Here is a 22880-nt window from a genome sequence, read left to right on the forward strand (position 1 = left end):
AGCTGGCAAGTACAGGTGGTTCTGTGGCTACTGATTTGTGTGTCTTCACCATATAAGAGAAAACCCAATGGTGCTTTCATGTTGAACATATGAAATGTACAACACGTTAAGGACTCATCTGTAAAACAGATAAAGGTGTGTGTCATATGTTACCACTTGTGATACACTAAATTTGCACCCTATCCACAGCTATTTTTGAGCACTGCAAAGGATTCCTCTGTAGACAATTACTGCCGACTGAATAATTGCACTAAGGATTAAGACAAGGCATTCCCGACTTCTTATTTCCCCCTGGGGCTGCACACACGTTGCCTGTCTCTCCATGGTCCTTGTGCAGCCCCAGGGCAGGGCAGGGCAGCCCCTCGCAGCCCTCCATCCTCCTGCCAACCCCTCTCCACTCTTATCACCCGGGCCAGCTTTGGTTGAGCGGTGGCTCAGGCCTGGCGTGGAGACGTCCCCCCCCTGCCCCTCTCCAGGCAGGCGGTGTCTGAGCCCTCCCCATCTGCTGCACCACCTCGGCATGTCACTTATCCCGCTCAGCAGCGGTCTCTGCCTGGCCCGGATAAATGCTGCCGGCTGCTTCTCCTCCCCAGGCACTGCTGCAGGGGTGGCTCAGTGGCACAGTGCCCGCTGCTTTGTCCGTGCCTCCACCTTCCCGAGAGCCCACGTAAGGCTCTGATCATTGCTGGGGAGATGCTTCCCTGTCTTCTCTTGCCTGCTGCCAGAACAAGCGAGCTTGGCCCTGCGAGGCCAAACCGGCCGCTCCCCAGCGAGCACTGTCCAAGAGCTCTGCTGTGTCCTCCTCCAAGTGACTTGCTGGAGTGCTCTCCTGTGCCTGGGGTGCACCTTGCAATAAAAAAAGACAACCAAAGCCCAGCCAGCTGAGCGCAGGCAGTGCCCACACACCCGTGTGTCCCACACAGCACCCCGTGTCCTCCCGTGCAGCACAATGTGGTGCTGGCCGGCGGGCAGCCAGCAGCCTGTGCTCCCCTGAAGGAACACTGGAAATGGGAGCTGTTTGCTTTTGTTCTCTTCTTTCTCCCTCCCGTCATGCCCCCTTTTCCCTCCTGTCTGATCATTACGGCCAGGGCAGGAGCCGCCACACGTGCTCCACACTGTGCAAATACCAGCAAAGGGACCAGCCCTGTCCTGGACCTCGCAGGACTGCCACACAACGGCACATTGACATTTCTGGGTTCCTCTGAGAAGGCTTTGGCAGCCCTCGGCAGTGTCACAAGCATCAGGGGAGCCCGGCCCAAAGCGGAGTTATGAAACAAGCCAAGCGCTGTGCGTATTTCAAACGGCGCCGTGGCTCCAAGTGCCCCTGGAGCTATGGCCGGGGATGGCAGCGCTGCTCGGATTTCTGAAATGGCTTCGCCAGCTGTCTATGGATCTCCCTCCAGGCAAGCTGAGAGTCATGTGTAAGGCAGGAGCAGACAACAGATAAGAAACTGGGGCACACAAAGCTTCTCTCTGGGGCCAGAGCTGCCCCAGGACCCTCCGGAGCTGCCGCTGCTGACCTTGTCTGACACCACTGAAACCAAACCTTGTGCCGCAGGGGATGACAAACTTTGGGTGCTCCTCATCCCCCTCCGGCCTCCTTCTGCCGGGAGGGAGCTGCCGTGGGGCCGGCCACGCTCCGGGCTGGGCGGAAAGCGCCGCGGGAGGCAGGGATGGGGAGAGCCCCGGCTGCGGGGTGGGCGCATGGGGCAAGGCGCGGGGTGCCCCCGGCCCGCCCCCCCCGGGGATGCCGCACGGGGAGCCCGGGGACCCGCAGCGCCCTCCCGGGGCCGGGGCCGCGGGTGTCCACCGGGACGCGCCGCCTCTTCGGGGGCCGGGCCGGACCGTGCCGAGCCGTGCCGGGGCGGAGCCGCGCCCCGGTGGCGCGCAGATGCGCGGACAGGCGAGGGGAGAATCATGCGGGACTACGAGGAGGTGTCCGCCTTCCTGGGCGAATGGGGCCGCTTCCAGCGCCTCGTCTTCTTCCTGCTCAGCGCCAGCATCGTCCCCAACGGCTTCAACGGGATGTCGGCCGTCTTCTTAGCCGGCACCCCCGCGCACCGGTGCGCCGTGCCCCGCGGAGCCAACCTGAGCGGCGAGTGGCTGAACGCCAGCATCCCGCTGGAGCTGCGCGGCGGCCGGGAGGAGCCGAGCCGCTGCCGCCGCTACCGCCTGGCCGCGCTCGCCAACTTCTCGGCGCTGGGGCTGCGGCCCGGCTCCGACGTGGAGCTGGGAGAGCTGGAGCAGGAGCCGTGCCTGGACGGCTGGGAGTACAGCCGAGACGTCTACCGCTCCACCATCGTCACCGAGGTGCGCCGACGGGGGGCTCCCGTCGGAGGCGGGCGGGGGCATCACCGAGGGGCAGGGGGCAGAGGGAAACGGTCCGGGCGGAGGGGAGGTGCTGACGGGCCCGGGGGAACCGGGGGTGAAGCGTGCAGCCCGTCCAGGTTATCGCTGCGGAGCATCCAGTGGAAACTCCAGCCTGGTTTGTTTGCAGAGGGGTTTCCCGTGGTGGGGAGGTAAGGGCTGAAAATAGACGGCTGGCAGCTGGCTGCGCCCCACTGACCCTCCTGGCAGGCCCTTGCCCGGTCGCTGGTTCCCATCCCTGCTGCAGATGGGGACATGGACACCGGACAGGGACATGGACACCGCTGGGCACCCCTGGCAGAGCCCCATGGGGCTGGGCAGTGTGGTGCCAGCTGTGGGTCCTTATCAGCCCCAGCGCTGCCTTTGGTGGCCGCCAGGTCCACGTTGGGTGACTCGGTGGAACTGGGTGCTGGGAGCTGCTGCTGCCGGCTCCTGTGTGAGCCTGGCCCCGAGGCTGTGCCCGAGCTGCCGGTTTTAATCCCGTACAACATCCACACAAGGCGCAGTGGGAGCATCAGCGGTGGCGGTGATGGAAGCACTTGTTTGGGGTTCCAGTGCGCCAGCAGGGACAGGCTGTCTGCACGTCTGGTGGCGAGCTGTGATAAAGGAGGAAAGAGCCATCCCCTAAAGCCGCGGAGCTGCTCTCGCTCTTCGGCGTTGTGTGTCAGGGTTAAGTGAATAAACGGGCTCAACCCACGCCCGCGGCGCTGGGGTTTGGCAGCGGGCAGGCCCCGTGGGCCAGGCAGCATGCCCCGGGACTGGCAGCGTCACCCGGGGTCACTCCAAGTGGCCTGGGAGGGGACAGGAGATCCCACGCAGCTCGAGGTCACTGCAGCCATGAGAGGGCCCTCGGGGAAACCTCGGGCTTGCGTTGGGGTTCTGCACAGCTTTTCGGAGCCAGGTGCTGCCCCAATCAGGTTCAGCAGTGGAAGGATTAACCCCGCTGGTGCACCCGACGGCTCGTGCTCGGGGTGCGCGGCGTGGGCAGGGAGCGGGTGCCTGCCCCTCATCTGCAGCCTCGGTGACTCGGCAGGGACATCGCCACCAGGAACCATCCTGCTGGCCGGGCACGGCTGTGGGGCTGTGCCCAGGGGTGTGGGGGCACGGGCAGGGGTGGGCAGACGTGGGCTCAGCTGCACTGAGGCATGCAGGAGAGGAAGGTGAGCGGGGAAAGGCTCAGGGAGGGCAGGACATGGGGCAGGGACGCCCCTCACGTGCCCGTCGGCACAGGTAGCCCATGCGTGCGTCTCCCCTGCCAGCAGCTGTGCTCAGCCCCATCCCTTGGGAAGCTGCCCCGGTCCTGGCCGTACCGCGGCGACGTCCCAGCTGCAGGACACGTGCTGCAGAAAGGCTTTTCGGGGCAGGGACCCCCAGGCAGCCTGTGCTGGCCGTGGGGTTTGCCACGGGACCTGGGGCACACCCGAGGGGAAATAACACACCCAGATGGTGGAAACCAAGTGTCGGGTTCCCATCTGTAGGCCAGATGGAAAAGGATACTTGTTTTGTTTAAAATGGCACGAACGTTTGGGAAAGATAGCGAATTCCGTTTTAAAACAAGGAAAGCGGGCAGTGACGAAACCATGAGAAGAAGCAGTTTGGTTAAACTTGTGATGATAATTCTTGTGCCCAACGTATTTCTCTGCATTAACGAAGATGAGCCTGGACATGCCACCATGGAAAAAACCATCTTCAGCTGAGGAACTCAGCTGAGGAGCAAAACCTGACAGTTACGGGATTGAGCGCTGGAGGTTGCATCTGATTCATTCAGCTGCATCAAATCCTGTTACTGCTGCTTGAAAGGAGCAGGCCGGGAGGTGCCAGCCCAGCGCTGGCATTATCCGGGGATGTGCTGAATTCCCTGGAACAGAGGGTCCCAAGCTCGGTCATTTGGTAGGTCTTAAAGTGGAGGTGATGTCAGCAAAGTGCATGTGTCCAAAACACGGGGAAAAGGACATGACGAGGTCAGGGAGCTGAGGGTGTCGGTCAGGTTGTCCCACATAAAAATGATGGTTATTTTGTCTGGCCAGGTGGCTGCTGCACCAGGTCAGCGCTGCCGGCACTTGCAGGGAGGGCTCGAGCCAGCCCGGTAGGCTCTGACACAGAGCGGGGCTGCTCCTCTCTGGCCATTCCCGTGCTTTCCACCATCTGTGCTTTGAAGTTAATTTAAGTGTTAACATATGTATTTTTGCTGTCTTTTTTTTTTTTTTTTTTTTTTTCCCGGAACTTAACCTAATTCTGCCCTAATTCCAGAGAGCGCTGCTCAGATCGGGCTGTACCTAGAGGCTCAAGCACAGGCAGCGGTTTTGCTCTCTGGAGCAGGGCACTTACACCCTTCTGGAATCCAGGAGCTTGGGAACAAAGGATGTGATGGCCAAAAAGCGATCGAGCAGCATTCTTGAGCTGCTCTTATTCCTAGTGGTAAAAGGAACTCGCACAGACGCTTACACGAACTTTGTTCCGCGGCGTGCTTAGGCAGAGATGTTAGAGAATTACTTATTTGCTGGTTAATGAATAATTCCTCCAGCAGAGAGTGCTGGGCACAGGCTGGGATGGGCACTGGCCCTGAGGAGGAGCTGAAATAAGTTAAAAGTCACTTTTTTTTTTTTTCCCAAGAAGCCAGTGCTGCTTGCAGGGAGTGCCGTGGTGCCGGGGCTGCAGAGGCATGAGCCGCTGGGGCCTGAAGGTTTGTGTTTGATGGAGCAAATTATTGGTCTGCCATGGGCAAATTATCAGTTAGCTGGTTTTAGGCTGCAGCCAAAGTGCCCTTCAGAAGGCATTTTGGAAATGCCGACCCCACACCTCGAGCCTAGCAGCGCAGAAACAGGCATGGGCTGTGGCTCTGAGCCCTGAGCGGGGCGTGCAGCGGCGCTGTAATTAGTGACAAACGTTAATCACGAGGGCTTTGCTGCCAGCCTGGGGGGCTGCGTGTGTGTCAGGAAGCCTCCTCGTTTCCCAGAGCAGCTCTTTGGTGTCCACGCAGAGCCTGCGGACAGGATGGGTCGGAGTCGGAGACCACTGGGGACAACGGCCCGACCTCCCCTGCTGGTTGGAGTGAGCGGGGGTCGGGTTTTAATGTCCTGAGGGGTGTTGTGTACGGGCTGCGAGGTCTGCCACCTCGTTATTCACCAGCTTCTCCAAGGCTGTGCTGAGCGTACAAAGCGGTACGAGTCTGGACATGGCAATCTGGGAACCTGCCGCCTTGTTCCCTGTCCTCCCAGTTTTTCTAGGAACATCCAGGGCTTGATTTGCACCTTCACACCTTCACCTTTTTTTTTTTTTTTTTAAATAAATCTCCATTTCTTTTGAGAAGTGGAACAGATCCCTGTGGATATTTTCCAAGTCCAGCATCCCTGGAAGCATCCGAGCCCTGCTGGCCCACGCCCTCCCTCCTATCTTATCAAATACAATTAAGATAAACACCGCTAACCACCCGGGCCTGGCCCACACCTACCCACCTATTCCTCCCAGCAGGGACGAGATGGTTTCCTGTAAAATAAATCAGATTTAAGCATCTGAGGTGCGTTTGAGCCCCAGGCCGGGGTATTCCTGCGCAGCGGACGATGCGCTGTGTGTTTTCAGGAGCGGGCACGGGCTGCGGTTTGAGTGCCGACCCGCTGGTTGTTTGGTTTCACTTTGGCAGGACAGGGAGTGCCGTCAGACAGCGTCGGGATCCCTTTCCAAATCCTTTTGGCCGGGTGCCTCTGTGCTGGGGGCAGCCTCAGCCCGCTGCACCCCCCGGTGCTGCTCAGCACCCTGCTCAGCCCCTCCGCCCCCCAGGCGGAGGCTGCGTCCCGGTAAAGGCGATGTCCCCGCTCCCTGATAGCAAGGCTAATTATTACAATGATGCTGTACTTTGATCTGAGCCTGATTAGCCTACCTTCGTGGTACGAAGCTGCGACCGAGCTGTTTGAAGTGTGTCCAGCAGCACCCCTGGCGGGTGTTCCCTGACTGGGGGATCGCTCCCCGGGACGTGAGCAAGCCCTGGCAGATGCGTGCTCAGCTCTCCCTGGGGTGCACCGAGGCTCGTGGAGCTGATTTCATTTTTTAAGCCTTGCGTGGGTTGACAGGAGGCGCCGGGTGGAAGTTTCCATGCTGGCTCCTGTCCCAAGCCTCCGGGTCCTGGCCGCGAGGATGAGCGGCGAGCACTGAGCCGCCCGTGAGGATGCCAGGGGGAGGAGGGATTTTAAAAAGTAAATCTTTGTGGGATGGAGAAAGGAGATTTCGCTCCGTGAATGCTTTTGCGTACGTTCTGTCAAACCCCTAAGCCAGAGAAATGCAGCAGGTTTTGCACCAGGGAGGCCAGGCGAGCTGTCCCCAGGAGCACCCCGTGGGGACCCCGGGAGCCCGGTGGGTGCAGGATGGGTGCACGGCCCCAGCCACGGGGAGGGATGGGGAGAGGACGGGGGGAATTCGGCCACAGTACGGGGAAATCGGTGCCCTCCTGGGCAGTGCCAGGCTGCTTCAGGGCAGATCTGAGCGTGGGCCCTTCTCTTGCAGTGGAACCTGGTGTGCGAGGATGACTGGAAAGTGCCGCTGACGACGTCCCTGTTCTTCGTGGGCGTCCTCATCGGCTCCTTCATCTCAGGGCAGCTCTCGGACAGGTAACACCACCACCTCCGGCTTCGCTTGGGAGCAGAGCAGGGCAAAGCCCCCGGAACAGCCACGGCTGGCGAATGTGCTTTAGGGAAGAATAAGGGACTTTGATGCCCAGTTCTGTGACTTGTGATCAAAATCAGGTAATTGGCTGAATTTCTTTAAAAATCCCAACCTTCACCCTCAGCACACGTGGAACTGCTGCCATTTGTACACGGCAGGAAGCCAACGGCTGGTCTCTGCATGTTTGCAGCCTTGCAGTTTGATGGTCCCAAGCTCGTTCCTTTGTCCACCCTTTCTGGTAGCTATAAATATCTCGTTCATTGTCACACATTAACTGGGAGTCCGTGGTTGGAGCTGTAAGGCAATAGTTGTCCTTTGAGTGGGAGCTCCAACGTGTCTTGTTGGATGAGATGGTTCGTTGGAAATGACATTAATAACCTGTAAATGAATAGCAACGATGTAATGCCATCTAACTATGTAGAGGAAAAACATCAAAAAAAATACAACAGGCATTTAACAATTATCTCAGCAGCAATCAAGTTTTGGCGTGTCCAGTGCCTAACACCCGTTCCTCCTGCGTGTCCCCATCCCTGCTGCAGCCCCCGGGGCCATCCCCGCCCTGTGCCGCTGCGGCTGGGGAGGAACATCTCAGCTGGGGGGGGTCAAAACTCAACGTGAGACTTAATCCCAAAGCCATGAGTATTAAATTCCATGTGATCCAAATTTAATCTCCTGCCCCTGGTGCAGAAGTCAGGCGGCGTTACTGTTGGAGAGGAGGCGAGATTATCACTAAATCCCTCAGGGGCCTCCTGGGAACATCTGAGAAAATGTGCACAGCCGAGCAGCTGGCGAGCCAGCGGGCCCTTCCAGCATCCACTGCGTTTTGGAAAGGTTTTGTCAATAAACGGGTGTGTTCTGAGCCCAAGTGACGTGAAACCAGCTGATAAAGCTAGATAACACGTCCAAACTGCAGTGGTGTCATGCTCTGTAGATGCCAGCAGCCTAAGCTCCGTCATTTCCTAACTTTGGTCTGCACGGCTTGCAATCTCTGTTTTTCTCACTTAAATGCTATTGTCTGGGCTCTTTAGTTCCTGTCTAGTGACAACCTGAAGTTTCTGCTCTTAATTTATTTTATTGATTTATTTCCTGGGTCTTGAAAATTTTATTTTTTAGTTCTTATGGAAATAATAAATAAAAATCATAAGAAATGTAACCGATCCTCAGCTAAGCTGTGTCACCTAAAGTTGGATATTTATGCTCTCTGTTGCCTAGCCCTGCTCCATGAATGAATTCAATAATCGTCTCCTTTGTCCTTGGCACCAGGTTTGGCAGGAAGAGCATCCTGTTCTCCACGATGGCCGTGCAGACGGGCTTCAGCTTCCTGCAGATCTTCTCCACCAGCTGGGAGATGTTCACGGTGCTCTTCCTCATAGTGGGCATGGGGCAGATCTCTAACTACGTGGTGGCCTTCATACTGGGTATGGATACGCCTTGATTAGATAAATGCTTGCTTAACGTGCTGTTGTTTTGTTTCTTCTGAACTGGCAGCAGTTAATTAGAGACACTGGTAAAATTCCTAATTTAGGCCAGCATCTGATTTTTTTTTTCTCTTGGATACTTTAAGGAATCTCTTCAAATAGTTATAGCTTGTGCTTTCTACAGGTTTAGAGAAAAAGAAGAGTGCAGGAAACATCAACACAAACATTATTTCTGTGCTCTTTGGAGGAAAGGTTCGAGGGAGGCTGAGGGCTGTTATCAGCGGGAGCAGGGCTGAGCCAGCAGCATTTTGGGTTCCTCCCTGGCCACCCCCAGTTTGCAGAGGGCTCTGGGCAGTCAGCCCTGGGGGCAAAGCAGTTTCCATGAGGCCTCATCTGTGAGCTTTTAACCCACTGGTGTCAGAATTTGTAGCTCCTGATGTCACCTCTTCAGGGGACATCAGGCACCAGCTCACCCGGCGTTTCCCCAGGGAGCGCGGGGCGGTGCTGGAGGCAGGGATGCGGAGCCGCGGTTTTGGGGTGCTGCACTTGGCAGAGCTGGGGGGGCCCAGAGCATGCTAGCAGCACCCGCTGCCGAGAGGTAGGGCGGCTGCTCCCAGTGCAGTGCTGAGCACCTTTGGGTGCAGCCTGCTGGCACCGGCTGTGCCGTGGTGCTCCTTCTGCCATCCCCTGCTCTGCGGAGCCGTTCCCAGCTCTCAGGAGGTGCCTCGGGTGCTCGGTGTTTCTTCCCACTCCCCCAGGAGCCTTGGGGCTCTTATTAAGGACAGGATTAAGCTAAAGCAATTTAGGAGGTAGCTCTCTAATTGCGGTTAGTCATCAGCTGTCTGTCCTCAGTGCGGGGGAGGCACTTCTGCAGCACGGCGCTTCCCACCCTAAAACGTGCAGCTGAGCGCCCTGCACGCCCCCGCTGCTCCTCCAGCCCAGCCAGCAGCTCCCAAAAATCAGCACACAAGGGTGCTGGGTGGGGAAATGCACCCACAGGAGGAAGAGTGGCTTCTACAGAAACCCCATCCAGCTCCTGCTCCCGGGGTTGTTCCCTTTCCCTGTGCCCTGGAGGCGCTGCCCTTGTGCTGTCTGGCGTTGGTGGCTCCAGCCTGGGGGGGAGCAGTGGCACCAGCACGGGGATTTCCCCGCTGTGCTGCCGCCCGGGCACTCCCCAGCACCAGCTGGGTTTGGGTTTTTTGTTTTGTTTCCCACGGGTTTCTCCTTTCGGTTCCCATCCCAGCTCTCGACATCCGAATGCTGGAAGCCCGCTGTTAGCCTGTATCACCTCCCCGTGCACAGCTCACAGACTCTGCATTCAAACCAGCTTTTTCTGCCAGTTTTTCATTAGTTGTAGGTCACAGTTTTTTTTTTTTTTGTTTGTTTTGTTTTGTTTTGTTTTGTGTTCAAGTTCTGAGACTAAAACAACCCCCAGATTTGTGAAGGCATGCTGCTGTCATCCCAGGATTGCTATTGCCAAGAGAATAAGGGAGGAGGAGAGACACGAGATAAATATAGCTGAAAGATATTCTCTCATACTGGCTTTGTGATGCCACAAACCCTACATCTTAACACTGCTTAACAGGTATAAAACAATGCTGCAAGGCTCAGACGTCTCCCCAGGTGCCCCTAAGCAAGAGCCATCAGTAGAGGAAGACAGCACAGTTTGTTTTTAACACACCCTTCCTGTCCCTAAGAGTCCTTGTTTTCATCTTCTCGTGAATTTACTCAGTTACCCCAAGCTTCTGAAACGGAAACTCTTGTAGCTATTAAACAGGTTTTTGGTTTGGTTGGTTGGGTTTTGAGTCTTTGGTATTTTTTTCCATTTGTTCTGCAATATTAAGGGTTTTAACCCTTAATTAAGGGTTTTTAAATCCCAAATGGGTTAAAGGGGACAAAGCCTATTTCTTATCCAAGCACGTTGGGAAGGCTCCTGGCCAGTGGCCCAGGCCTGCCCCCACCTGTGTCGGGCAGCGCGTAAATCACGGCGAGCAGAAGCTGCTCCTTGCCCGGGGAGCCCCCAACAATCCCTGGCATTTTTATTTCCTGGGCAGGTCTGAACGCTGAAAAGCTGGAGGAACTCCCCCCAGACTAATAGCTCTGTAATGATCATCACCTTTTGGACCGTTACTCCTTGACAGTGTCGGTTAAAGTCTTACATGAGATAAACTGCTCTTTTCTAAGTTTAGCTAAGTTTAGGTTTTCTAAGTTTAGCTAAGCTTAGCTAAGTTTAGCTAAGTTGTTTAGCTTTATTTTGTAACTGCAATAAAGTATTTAGTCGTGATCGTGAAGAAAGAGTCAAAAATGCTAATCCCACCTCCCTTGTTTTAAACAGGCACAGAAATTCTTGGCAAATCAGTTCGTATTATATTCTCTACGTTAGGAGTTTGCATATTTTTTGCAATTGGCTACATGTTGCTGCCACTGTTTGCTTACTTCATCAGAGACTGGCGGATGCTGCTGCTGGCGCTCACCGTCCCGGGGCTGTTCTGCGTCCCGCTCTGGTGGTGAGTGCAACAACGACCTCCGGGGCCCGGAGTTTATTTTTTGCTTTGTGTTTTGTTTTTGTTTTGCCTGTGTTAAGCCCAGTTACCTGCCTGCTCACCATGTGCCTGGGGGCTCTTTTTCCACCAGCTCTCCGGAGCAGCTTGGGAGCTTTGTTCGGCCCCTAGCTCTGGACGCTGTTAAGCACCTCGTAGCTGTGGTAGTGCTGGGTGATTTTGTCTAACATTTCTTCCCTGCTTTTTTCCTTAAGCCGTGTTCAATGAGGATTCAGCTGCTGATGGGTACTAAAATCTGAGTGGAAGGCTGGCAGGTGACTGCACTAAATGTCATCAGGCAGAGGTGTGTGCTCCCAGGCTTTGCTTTGGCTGCTAAAGCAGGAGTATCTGCAGCCCTGCTGGCACTGAAAGCCAAGAAGAGAGCTCACACTGAAACCCAGCAGTGGTGGGGACCTTGTGAGGGCCCTCATAAACGCTTGGCTCCTCTGAGCCATCCCACACTATTGTCTTGGTGGCTGAGCTCATGTTTTCTTTCATCTCCATCACTGTCTTCTCATCTACCTCTGCTGTAGGTGCGCCCTCACTTGCCAATGGGTGCTCTGCCCCGGGAGGCTGAAAAAACAGGTTAGGAAAAGTTACTGCTGTTCTCAGCTTGACAGGCGCCCTGAAATTACTGCAGGCTACAGGGAGCGAGGAAGCATTTGTTAAGGTCACGGGATGTAGTTAAGGAAAGGTGAGATTTTCTGTCCCACGTTCAGTGTTAACTCACTCAACACACATTTGGAATTAGTTAGAAAATGTCATCAGATCTGCATGGGGACAGTACCACTGTCCTTTGCCTAGGAGAGCCTCTGTCAGATTTGTGGTAAAATTGTGAAGTTTGTATATAAGTTTCCTATCACACAGAACCTTTAAATGTACCTTCTCTGCATTTAAAGCATTTCCACGCTGTATGCGGTTTCCTAAGAATAATTTTGCTTAATACTGGTTAAGCCAGCCCCGTATTTGCTATCTATCCGGTTAACGTCTATTTTTCATTTTTAAACATCTATTTTCTACTTGTAACGTCTATTTTTTTTCTGGTGGACATCAGTTATTCTTTAATAAAAAAAACAAAAAGCAGCCCCCCAGGAGGAGGGCCCATGCATCTCCTTCAGCAGGAGAAGCGCAGCCCATGTACTTGAGCTCTCCCACCGGTCCCAGTGGGGCACGTTCATGAGTTACATCGCCTGCATGCTTCTGCGCTGACCGCGTTCAACCACAAGTAATCTGCGAGATGAGAGCGTAGTTCAAGAAAAAAAAAAAAATGTACATGTGGTTTTAATAATGTTTTCCTTTTGTGAAAACGTTGAGTCATTTATTCTGAAACTTATTGCAGGATCATTCCTGAATCCCCTCGGTGGCTGATCTCCCAGGGAAGATATAAAGAGGCAGAAGCTATTATCCGCAAGGCTGCAAAAATAAATGGCATTCCAGCCCCGGCTGTGATCTTCGACACCGTGGAGGTATGTTTCATGTGCCCCGTCACTTTACCTCGTCAGCAGCTTTCCCCTTTGCCCAGTTGACTTGTGAAATGCCAGGGCAGGAATGGCTGCCAACAGCAGCTCTCGGGGGCTGGCGCTGGCTGTTGGCGTGAGGTAAGTGTTGGGTTAGCAAACTCAAGATGAGAAGCCAGAGGGCTTACTGATTTGTTTGCTTTTTACAGTAAAGCTCTGTTCCGCAGCAGTGGTTGGTTGTGGTTTTCAGAGCAAGGGTGACCCAGCTTGATTCGCCCTTCGGGCACGGAGGAGACCCGAGGAGGACGCGTTCAGCCCCGTCCCAGCGCGGTGTCAGCGGTTTGCACTTTAACTGGGGCTCTTCACGGGGGCTGCACGGGGGCACCAAGTCCAGGTCCACGTGTGCTGGGGTCCCGCGGGATGCTACAAGTGCCCTTGAATTGCGTGACTAGAGAGAAGGCACCGGATCACCTGAAATTCTTCTGCAGGCAGATTTTTTCTTGCATTTCCTATTTATTGGTTAAGAGGAGGAAGCCTAGCACCAAGCAGGCTCACGGCCGCGGCAGCACGGCTGGGTTTTGTGCTCGCCTCCCCCTTTGGCAGCTTGTCCTCCCCCAGAGCACCCACTGAAGAGGCACAGGCACGGCTCCTGTGCAGAGAAATCGGCAACGCTGTGGGTCTGTGCGTCAGATCTGACCTTTCTGCATCTTATCAGCTCCTGCGTTTTGTGTCTGCTGATACAGAAGAGAGCAAAGCACCGCACACCCCTTTGTGATACCTGCGGGAGGGAAATGCTGCACCCTTGCTGGCGGTATCGATTCATCGAACGTCCTGCTCAAACTTTGGCTGGGCTGCTGAAGATCTCTTTTCCAAGCATACGTTGCGCTGTGAATTCCAGCACCCCTTGCAGCCATGGGACCTCTGGAAGCACTTTCCTTCACAGCCAGAGCTCAGTTGTCCTTCACGTTGGACCTGACTCTTTCAGGCCCCAGCGGGTGGGTCTGCTGTCGATCACTCGTGTTCTTGAGACCAAGCAGCAGGCAGCAAAACGGGGCGATAACTTGCATTTATCTCGCGCCGTTTGTGACGGCTGAATGGAAGAGAGCTGAGTGCACAGTGCACAGAAATATGCCTCCAGCCACGAAGTTACTCCTGGAAGGACTGCGTTAGAACCTTAAGGAAGTGTCGGTGCATCTTTCTTGTCAGTAATACTCCTTGCTAAGTAGTCAGCACGGTGCAGAGGTCCCGGTGCTGCCCGTTTAACAAAATCTGGAAGGTGCCGTGGAGTACAGCTGGGTGCAGAGACGAGCTCTGCCCATGGACCGCACCCCGCTGCAGAGCTTGGGCTGCCTGGTGGGGCCCTGGGATAGCCATAACCTCGTAACTGCCCAGCCGTGTGGGTGTGCAAAGGTTGTTGTGCTCTGAGGTGTGGGAATTTTTTTGGTTTTGTCTTCCTTTTTCCTTCAGATGCAGGATTCGAAGCCTCAGCAGCAGCAGAAGGCTATCCTTCTGGACCTATTTCGAACCCGAAACATTGCAACTATTACTATTATGTCATTACTTTTGTGGTAAGGAAATGTGTATTCCTAAAGTACCCAGGCAATAGAACGATTTCTGATTTGAGGGCACATGCCACAGGTTTAGATAAGTTTCAGCCTCGGAGCCTACCTACACGTGGTCCTTGGCTGGTTCGTGCCCCTCGGCGGCCCTTGCACCCGCACTGCATTAATATGTACAGGTGTGGGGATGGTAGCCTCAACTCAGATGGGAAATAATTAAGAAAATATATGTAGCAACTTGTGTTGTTGTTTTTTGTTGTTGTTGTTGTTGTCTTTTTAAGAAGCTCCCATCTCCATAATCTCTCTTTGAAATGTCTCGAAGCAGAGACAGAACCAGAGCCAGACCCATGGCCAACGATTTTGTTGTATTTCTGTGCACTGCCTGTCTCATTGGGATCCTGGTCCCTGCCTGGGCAACCACAAGGAATGACGACCAAATAGTGCCATGTAGACAAACTGCAGCCCTTTTCTGTACATATTTCCCCCAGCAGAAAGGAACTGGCTAGCACGCTTGGCGTGCCGTAGCAAGGCACCTTTGAGATTTGAATCCTGAAGGTCCAGCTCGGTTGAGAAGAATCCAGTAGGATGTAACCAAACTGCGAGTAGGAACGTAGCTGGCGTGGGAAGCTTTCCAGACTTGTTTCAAGGTGCTGTTAATGAGCCCGTTGCAGTGAAAACCCTTTGTGACTGACTTCCACAAAGCCTAGTGCTTGGTTCAGGATGTGGAGGAAGGACAGAAATCAGAGGGCTCTGCACGCTGCTGTGGATATGAGCACTGCAAGGGATGACAGAATTAGAAAGTTGGGGTTGCCACTGAGGTTTTTAAGCCACGGTGTCTGTGGCGATGTTTTGCCACATCCCAGTTTTGTAACAACCTCTGAGGCAGCACCGGAGGTGTTCAGAGAACGGTGTTTCTGGAATAATTTGTTCCTCTTGCTTTTCTCAGGTTTTTCACATCAGTTGGTTACTTTGGCCTCTCCCTTAACACTCCAAACCTGCACGGCAATGTCTACATCAACTGCTTCCTCCTGGCGGTTGTTGAAGTCCCATCCTACGTGATCGCCTGGCTTCTCCTTCGCTTCCTGCCTCGGCGCTACTCGATAGCTGGCACCCTGTTTTTAGGAGGTGGCGTCGTCCTCTTCATCCAGCTTGTTCCTACAGGTACAAGATCTGGTACATCACTTAACTAAATACAGCGTTATGGTATTTTGTGCTGCTGTCTGGTGGGTCTGTGGAATTACTGGAAGCGGTGATCAAATTTGGAATCTGAGGTCAAATTTACACTGCTCGCTTGTGGCTGCGATTTATTTTTATTTTATATATATATATATATATATATATACATATGCTGAGTCACACATGGCTCTCACTTATTGTGTCAGATTACTGAGCTTTTTATAGTCCAGGGGAACCAGCTTGTGAAGTGAGAGCCAAAAGTGCGCTGTGATTTATCTGGTTATGGGTAAAGGCCAGAAACACCCTGCAAGCCTCCCAGAACTCACTGTGTGCAAAGAATTTTGCAAAACCAGGGTGGATTCAAGCTTGTGCTTTGGTACTGCGTAATCCAGAATTTTGTTCCATTTCGAGAACGTCCTTTTACTGAGTGAAATATGACATCTGAAAAGTAAAAAACCTGCTTGTGTCTTCTACAGCGTGCACAGCAGGAAGTCCGCAGCCAAGCGATCTGGGGATGGGGCTGTAGAGTTCAAAAGAAACAAAAGGAAAACAACACATCTTCTAGATGAAAAAAAAAAAAAACAGTGATAGGGGCTTTGAAAAGTAAAAGAAATAAAAGTAATAAGCAAAGGGTGCTGTTTATTTATCTTGATTTAATTTTTTCTCCTCCAGATTACAGTGCCCTGTCTGTTGGCCTGGTGATGCTCGGAAAATTTGGCATCACGTCTGCGTTTTCAATGCTTTATGTCTACAATGTGGAGCTCTACCCGACGCTCGTCAGAAACATGGCAGTCGGAGCTACGTCCACGGCTTCCAGGCTGGGCAGCATCATTGCTCCTTACTTCGTTTACCTGGGTGAGACATCTTGCATTCCTTGCCTTGAGCTACGTAACTGCCCAGAAAAGTTGTTATCCGAGCTTCTGAGGCACAGGTTCAGCTGTTAGCCCCTTCAGTTGTTAAGTCCCTTCTCTCCCTTTGGGTTTCACGTTGTACCCTATAGAAGGGAAGCAGAGCTCTTTGGGTTTCACAAAAGACAAAGACATTGTTCGCGCCTTGTAAGCAGATCTGTAAGCAGAAGTATTAATTACTCGTAGGCCTTTTTTTGGACGCTCATTACCATCTGAGTGCTGCACAAATACAGAATGACTGCGATGCCCTTTGGGTCTTCAGTCTCTGTTGTAGCATAGGTAGCAGTAACGGACAGATGTAGTCAGGATGAAGTTTTTATTGTTTCTGTTTTCTCTCAGGTTTCCATAGGCTCAGTCTTTAAAAAATCTTGTTCCAGTCATCAGATCAGTTTCTGAAACTTTAGGCAGTTTTAGAATAAACTTGCGAGCTGCTGATGTCTGCTATGGCTAACTTAGGACTTGCAGTTCATCCCGTTGATGACCACAGAAGGAGATCAAATGACAAACTCTGGCTATATATGTGAAATACGCAGGGGTCTTCATTTTACTCCTAATTTACTCCACGCATTATAAAGCATACTGCTTTATCCCAACTAAAAAACAGAGCTGTCAAGTTCAGTTTTGTACGTTCTCTACCTTAAATACTTTAATTCCTAGCTAATCCCTTCCCTGAAAGACCTTTTAATTTCTGTGCTATCGTGACGTGAAAGTCTCGCGTCCTGCCTGAACGCTTGTGCACTGGCTGCAGGCTGCTGGTAGGGGCCGCTGCTTTCTCGTCCAAAATCAGAAACTGGGTAGACCAAGGCCAGAGCCTCCTGTGTCGCGGCAGGCTGATGCCTTCTCCACTTCCAAAAAGGAGCGTATTTAAGAATCACACACACACCCACACACATTTAATGGTCCATTAGTCTGACATTGCCCTGTCCAGCTGCCATTAGGCAGTTCCTTCCCTTTGCAGGGGACCAGCAGGATGCTCAGTCCCGGACAGCTAAGGAGTGCTTGGTTGCTTCTGAGCGCTTTCGTCTCTCACATTGAATTATTTCACTGAGGATTTGGTTCCAGATGGCAACGCGGTACTGAAGACTTGCTTCTTTCAGCAGTGATCCTGGCAGAGCTGTTACCTTGCAAAGATGTTAGCTTTTTGTATATTTTCAACCGGGACAGCCATCGGCTGCTACAGAACCGTGCGTGTAGCATGGGACGGTGATAGGTGGTGATCGTCCTAGAGCATATGTTATAGTTTTAATCGAAAAGTCTCTTGTCTGTGCTGGCAGATACTAGATGTATCCCAGTTACATAAAGGTTTCAGTTAATTATTCCAAATGAATTCTGCATTGCAGTGATGTCTGGAATATAAATTAATGTCGTTATGTCCTGTGCCCTGCCAGGTGCCTACAACAGAGTCCTACCATATATCCTCATGGGAAGCCTGACTGTGCTGATAGGGATCCTTACCCTGTTCCTCCCAGAGAGCTACGGAAATTCTCTGCCTGAGAGCTTTGAACAAATGCTGAAGGTGAAATGGTAAGTCGGCTTTCATTTATCCCATACTTCACAGGAACTGAGGACTTCTTTGTACATAGCCCCTTTTCACCATGAGCAAACATTTCATCAGATCCGTTGCAAAACATCAAAGCTCTCAAAGCGCCCTTTCGATTTGTTGTTAATTTTACAGACTTTGACATCGTACAGTTTCCCCAGAATCTCTGAACCTGAGGGTTGATGTGCTTGAAAGTGGACATGTGCAAACCAAGGCTGACCTTCACATCGCTTTGGGGCTGTTGTTTCATGCCTCCCAATGCTTTCCACCCTTTTACATCAAGCATTTTTTGTTGTATTTTTTTTTCCATTTCAGGAGTAAGTTACTTAGCAACATGGATATAAGTCCTTCTCCTTAACTCTGCATTTAAAATAGCCATTTTGTAGGATGATTTAAGTTATAAAATACTTTTCTCTTTCGGTATAAATTTGTTAGGTGCTACTCTAAGTTAAGCACAGGCTTTCGATATTCTAACCTCTTTTCCGTGGGAGGTTAGAGAGACACCAGGACAGCTTTTCTCCTGGTTGTTTGTTTGGCTGGTTTAGCTGTAAACAACAACAGTCCTCATGCCCCACTAGATTCTGTTTAGGGTACTCTGAGCAAATATGCCCCCTGAAATCTGTGTCATACATTATACTGCAAGTGCAGTGGAGGCAGACGGTGTTTGCTAGCTGCTGTTGTGGGCACGAAAACTCATGTAGAGGGAAACTGAATTAGCTGAAATGCAACTGCTTAAATACCATCTACCTTAGTGAGAGTGTGTATTGTGAATGGAATTTTCCCTTAAGCCCCCCCCCAAAATATATATCTTGGAATTGCCTGTGTCTAACCCGTGGTCAGTAACGGAGCTGTCATTATCCTTTCAGAATAAGAATTCTCAGGCCAGGTTCCTTGATAAGGGCACGCTGCTATTTATGACAATTAGGGGCTTCTCAGATGTCTGACCCATAGCTTTTTAGCTCTGCAGTTGATGAATTGTAGCTGGAAATCCTGGAGACCAACCACATTCCCTTTGGAGACTGCCTGCATAAACAGAATGAAGTAACTGAATTACAGGCACTGAATTAAATTCGCATTCTAAATGTTGTCTGCTGCATTGCTTCTTCCATCCAGAAGGGCATACTTCAGAGAGGAAACCTTGTTTTTTTCCAATGTTTATATAGGTACTATGACCTGGTTATTTTAGCAGTGCTGATTTGGAGGGGAAAGTGTCTGTAAAATCTTCTCTAGCTTCTCAGCCTTGTACTTGCTTTCAGTTTCAGAAATGGGCAACAAACCACTGGAGCTAGGAATTCCAAGAAGAGCCCTGAAATTCTGGTAACACCGATGTGAAGACAGATGCATGCTCTCATCGGGGCCGAAAGAAGAACAAGATCCTCAAAATGCCATTTCCTGCCAGAGGAAAACAAAACCCGACAGTCAGTGCCGCCACACCATAGTTATTATCCCCTGTGCTGCTGTAGCTAAATACCTAGCTTACTGAACAGATGCTGTCTGCTCCCATAGGACTCTTATTTTGTGATTGTGTCCCGATTCCCGGAGCCTGCCAGCAGGTCCGGTCCCTGCTGAAAAACAGAGGTCTGCGTGTACTACACGTGACTCGAGCAGCAGGAAGACAGCTATGACCCTACTCGGTCACGTACTCAATGCAAGCTGCTGAAAGGAAAAAAGAAGGTAGCAAATGTAATGCTGGTGGTTTTTCGTACTGTGTACGTTGTCTGGATGAAGGGGAGCTGGGTGTCTGTCACTGAACATCTCAGCACACGTATCTAAAGGAAAGACCCCAGCCTCATTTGAAACCTGTAACCAAAGCCTGATAGTCTCGGTGGAATCTGAGTTTAGTTGTAGTAAAGCACACGTAGACGTCACTGAAATAACATGTTTTTTAAACAAGACAGCGTAGCTTTGGATATATTTTTCCCAGGACCCCTTTTGATCCACTTGTCCCTGTAGAAGTTGATGTTTTTTTTGTAAAGCCTAAGCCTGCTGAAATCACTGGGCTTCACGAATGTTCCGTGGAAGGACCCTAGCTTGCTGACCTACTTCTGACGGGCTGTGCCCACTTTCAAATGAAACACAGACTTTAGCAACCAAGTGATCCTATTCAAATATGCTCTGCAGTGTTAGCTTTGGGAGTTTTCTTGGTATACTGACACAAGCAGCATTCCTAATCTTTCTGTATTTTTTTCAAAGCATTTCATTTCTCCTTTGAATATACGCTACATTGTGCTTTACCGTCAGAGAAAGCTCATCTCAGTTTTTAAAGCCTCTGCAAAAACCTTTGTACCATTTACAAATTTAAAGCGGATTTGATGCTTGCAAAAATCGGATGTTCTGCACAGGAGCTGTTTACCTGCAGCTATTAAGAACTCAGATGAGCTGATTTGGGACCATAATTTTTTTTTTTTTTCAAAACAGAGTGCCAACAAAGCCAGTATTTTATTTTTCAAATCCTACGCGTTATATATGCATTTTTTAAAAGTTCAGCAAAGCTAGGTGAGATGAAAAGTCACATGTAGTAGAGCTTAGATTTGTGCTACTACTGTTTTATGAACACTACATAGTTTGAAAAAAGTCTTATTTATTGGTTGTGCATGGACTTGTTGGCCACATAAAGTCTGTCAGCCTAGCCAGACTACCTAGAACAGGTAGACTGATTTTTATCATTTATAAATAACTACCAGCCATGATTCACATTCTGTAAAGGCCAAGAAAAGCAGCATCTCATCTCTTAATGTGAGAATTCATGGCAATTTGTCTTGTGCTGGCATTTGGCAAAGAAGTGAGGACCTCCCTGTAAGTTCAAGCACATATGTAAAGCTTTATAACATTTAAATGCGAGGAACTTGTGCAATCATTTCAAGCTGCTCTTTGGGATGTGGAAATTCTGCTTCCTTTAATATTAATTTTCTGCAGTCATGCTTTTGCCACAAATGTAATGTGGCATAAGGCTAATGACCCTAGATGTTCTCATCCCTTGTCAAACTGGAATTTCTCTAATGACAACAGTATTTAATCTTGTCTTTACTTATTACAAAGTTAATCTCTAGAATAGCTGTTTAGACATAACTAGATTTCTGAACAAAACCTTTATATCAGCGTACGACAGCTTTGAGGACTTAGTTAAATATAGGTGGCTGTATTTTTATGAAGATTTTTTTATTAAGTTCATACTTATTTTATGTGATTGTAGGCTTAGGTATTTCTAAAGGTAAATATTTTTATATTCTTAACCTTTGTAGTATCTTAAACCTGATTTTCATTTTTTAAATAAGAAAAAGGATTGTGATTTTTTGAAATACCTTGTTTTAATCAGTTTTATTTTTCCTGTGTATATACTCAAAGCTAGTGTCACAGTTTAGTATTGGCAGATTTAAAAAAAATCCTCTGTGAGTGGAATGCACCTCTGACAAGAATGTGATGTTGTTAGAAGGACTTACTGTGTCAGAGCACAGTCAAAACGAGAAAAGGAGATTGCTTCAGCTGATGTAGTTATTGAATTTTTAATTGTACAGCTGAAGAAAACAGCATTGGTTTAGCAGCTGTTGGCAGGAAATAAATGTGTTGCTGGTGAGCAATTTAAGACTTTCACTGCAATCTTCAGCGAGTTTTCTGTGTCAGACACTCAGTGGGGCTCACCGTGAGACCTGCGTGCTCACGTGCAGTTGGGAGATGCATGTACGGCTCTGACCCGGAGACGGGAGGGAAGCACCACTGGATCTCTCCCGTTGATTGCACTGTGCCTCAGCTCTCTCCTCTGTCACATTGACCTGGTTCTGTCTGTGTAACCTCTTATCTTCTGTAAGATCTGACAGGGGCTTATGGGATCTGTTAAAGCGTGTATACAAATGTGGTAGTTGTTGCTTGGTAACTGATAACTTTATTGTAATAAAAATGTGCACTGGCATTGTGTAACCTACTATCTCTGTGGTTTGTCATTGAAGAACAAAGTCTCCTAAATGTAACGCTTCATGCAGAGCTGTTTCAAGAGGTAATTTATAATGTATTTAGCATGAATAAGGTATGAAAATAAAGCCCGCAAATAAGCCCTTCCCCAGAAGATGACTGTTAGTACAGTTTCTCTGGCTTTGAGATGGCACAATCCTGGCTTCCTACAAACCACAGAAGCAGAACGTTTCCAGGCTGTGTTGACAGATCAGTACAGCAATCCACTACACGCGTTTGTAGGGTCAAGTACAAACCCCTAAATTAAATCCTCAAAGATGATTTTGAGGTTTAGTTTCTATTTAGTCCCTTTCATTTGCCGCATTTCCCCACACTTGAGATTTTTCACCACTGTGATTCCAAGGTGGAAAGAAAGCTCTTTTTCCATACACACATTCACGAACGCTGTACATGGTATACATCTGGCCTTTATCGAATGGAGGTGTCAACCTCCAACTGAGAAAATGTCAACCAAAATATGCCAATTAGAAGCGTGAATCGTGGCTTCCTAACAGAACTCCACAGGAGACAGCATCTTCCTGTCATCCTGACAATGCCAATAGGTAATGAGCTATTATTTTTTTTGGCCTGGGAATAGAATCTTACTTATTAACTCTCTGCCTTTGATTGTACTAAGAGCAAAACGATCAGTGAAGGCTCATGTGTGGGGCAGGACCCAAAGCTAGGCTTTAGCGAGGAAACTAGTGGTTCTGTTTGGCACGTGCCACCAAGATGGGCCTGGGCCAGGCTCCTTGCAGACCTGTAAAAGCTCCTTGCCAGCTCCTGCGAGGAACCTGGCTTTGATCACGGTGACATTTCGACAGGAGGAAGGTGCTTTTAGTTCGCTTTTAGTTCTCACTGCTCTAGTCTGTTAGCAATAGGCAATAAACTACACTACACTCCCTACGGGTCTGTTTTACCCATAACAGTAATCGGTTGAGCAACCTTGGCCCTTGAGCCCTTTTCCGTTGTTTTTTTTTCTCCCCATCTCCCTTTGAGGAGGGGGAGTCGGGGAGCCGTGCGGTGGTGCCGGCTGCCCGTCAGCGTGAAACCGCCACAGGAGCGAAGATTTTACATTTAATAGACGCTCCCGTATTATACGTGCGTCTTATTATGCTCTTCAAGACACGTGTGGGTTGGACTGGGCGGCCCTACGCCTCTGAGGCAGCGGCGACGAGCCGGGCCCGCGTCCTTCCCCCTCAGCGGCCGAGCCCCCGCCGCGCCTCCCGGCCGCCCGCCCGCACGGCATGCCGGGAACCGCCGGGGGCTGCCGGCCGGCCTCCGCCGGGCCGCACCGGGCTGGGCCGGGCTGAG

General features: G+C 50.9%; 1 protein-coding gene and 1 long non-coding RNA gene across 2 annotated transcripts; one reads left to right on the top strand and one right to left on the bottom strand.

The window, feature by feature from the left end:
• Positions 1-1318: 1318 nt before the first annotated feature.
• LOC118173592 lies at positions 1319-14742 on the bottom strand. The gene is made up of 3 exons (XR_004754297.1): positions 14595-14742; positions 13280-13284; positions 1319-1330 (listed from the first exon to the last, which is right to left on the bottom strand). It is a non-coding gene; the product is annotated as an uncharacterized LOC118173592 (long non-coding RNA).
• LOC118173590 (solute carrier family 22 member 4-like) lies at positions 1918-21586 on the top strand. The gene is made up of 10 exons (XM_035338300.1): positions 1918-2310; positions 6865-6968; positions 8287-8441; positions 10777-10948; positions 12321-12447; positions 13906-14006; positions 14944-15158; positions 15846-16028; positions 17470-17605; positions 18878-21586. Exons 1-10 carry the CDS (start codon positions 1918-1920, stop codon positions 18951-18953), a joined length of 1662 nt encoding a protein of 553 aa, XP_035194191.1. The 3' UTR covers positions 18954-21586.
• The last annotated feature ends 1294 nt before the right edge of the window (positions 21587-22880 follow it).

This window comes from Oxyura jamaicensis, chromosome 13 (assembly GCF_011077185.1).
Source record: "Oxyura jamaicensis isolate SHBP4307 breed ruddy duck chromosome 13, BPBGC_Ojam_1.0, whole genome shotgun sequence".
Taxonomy (NCBI): domain Eukaryota; kingdom Metazoa; phylum Chordata; class Aves; order Anseriformes; family Anatidae; genus Oxyura; species Oxyura jamaicensis.

What these genes read in the sequence shown, in the direction of transcription:
- LOC118173590 (XM_035338300.1), top strand. Translation starts at nt 1,918, where the DNA reads ATGCGGGACTACGAGGAGGTGTCCGCCTTCCTGGGCGAATGGGGCCGC. An exon ending in GCTCCACCATCGTCACCGAG is followed by an intron (nt 2,311 to 6,864) that starts GTGCGCCGACGG and finishes CTTCTCTTGCAG; the next exon opens with TGGAACCTGGTGTGCGAGGA. An exon ending in TCAGGGCAGCTCTCGGACAG is followed by an intron (nt 6,969 to 8,286) that starts GTAACACCACCA and finishes CCTTGGCACCAG; the next exon opens with GTTTGGCAGGAAGAGCATCC.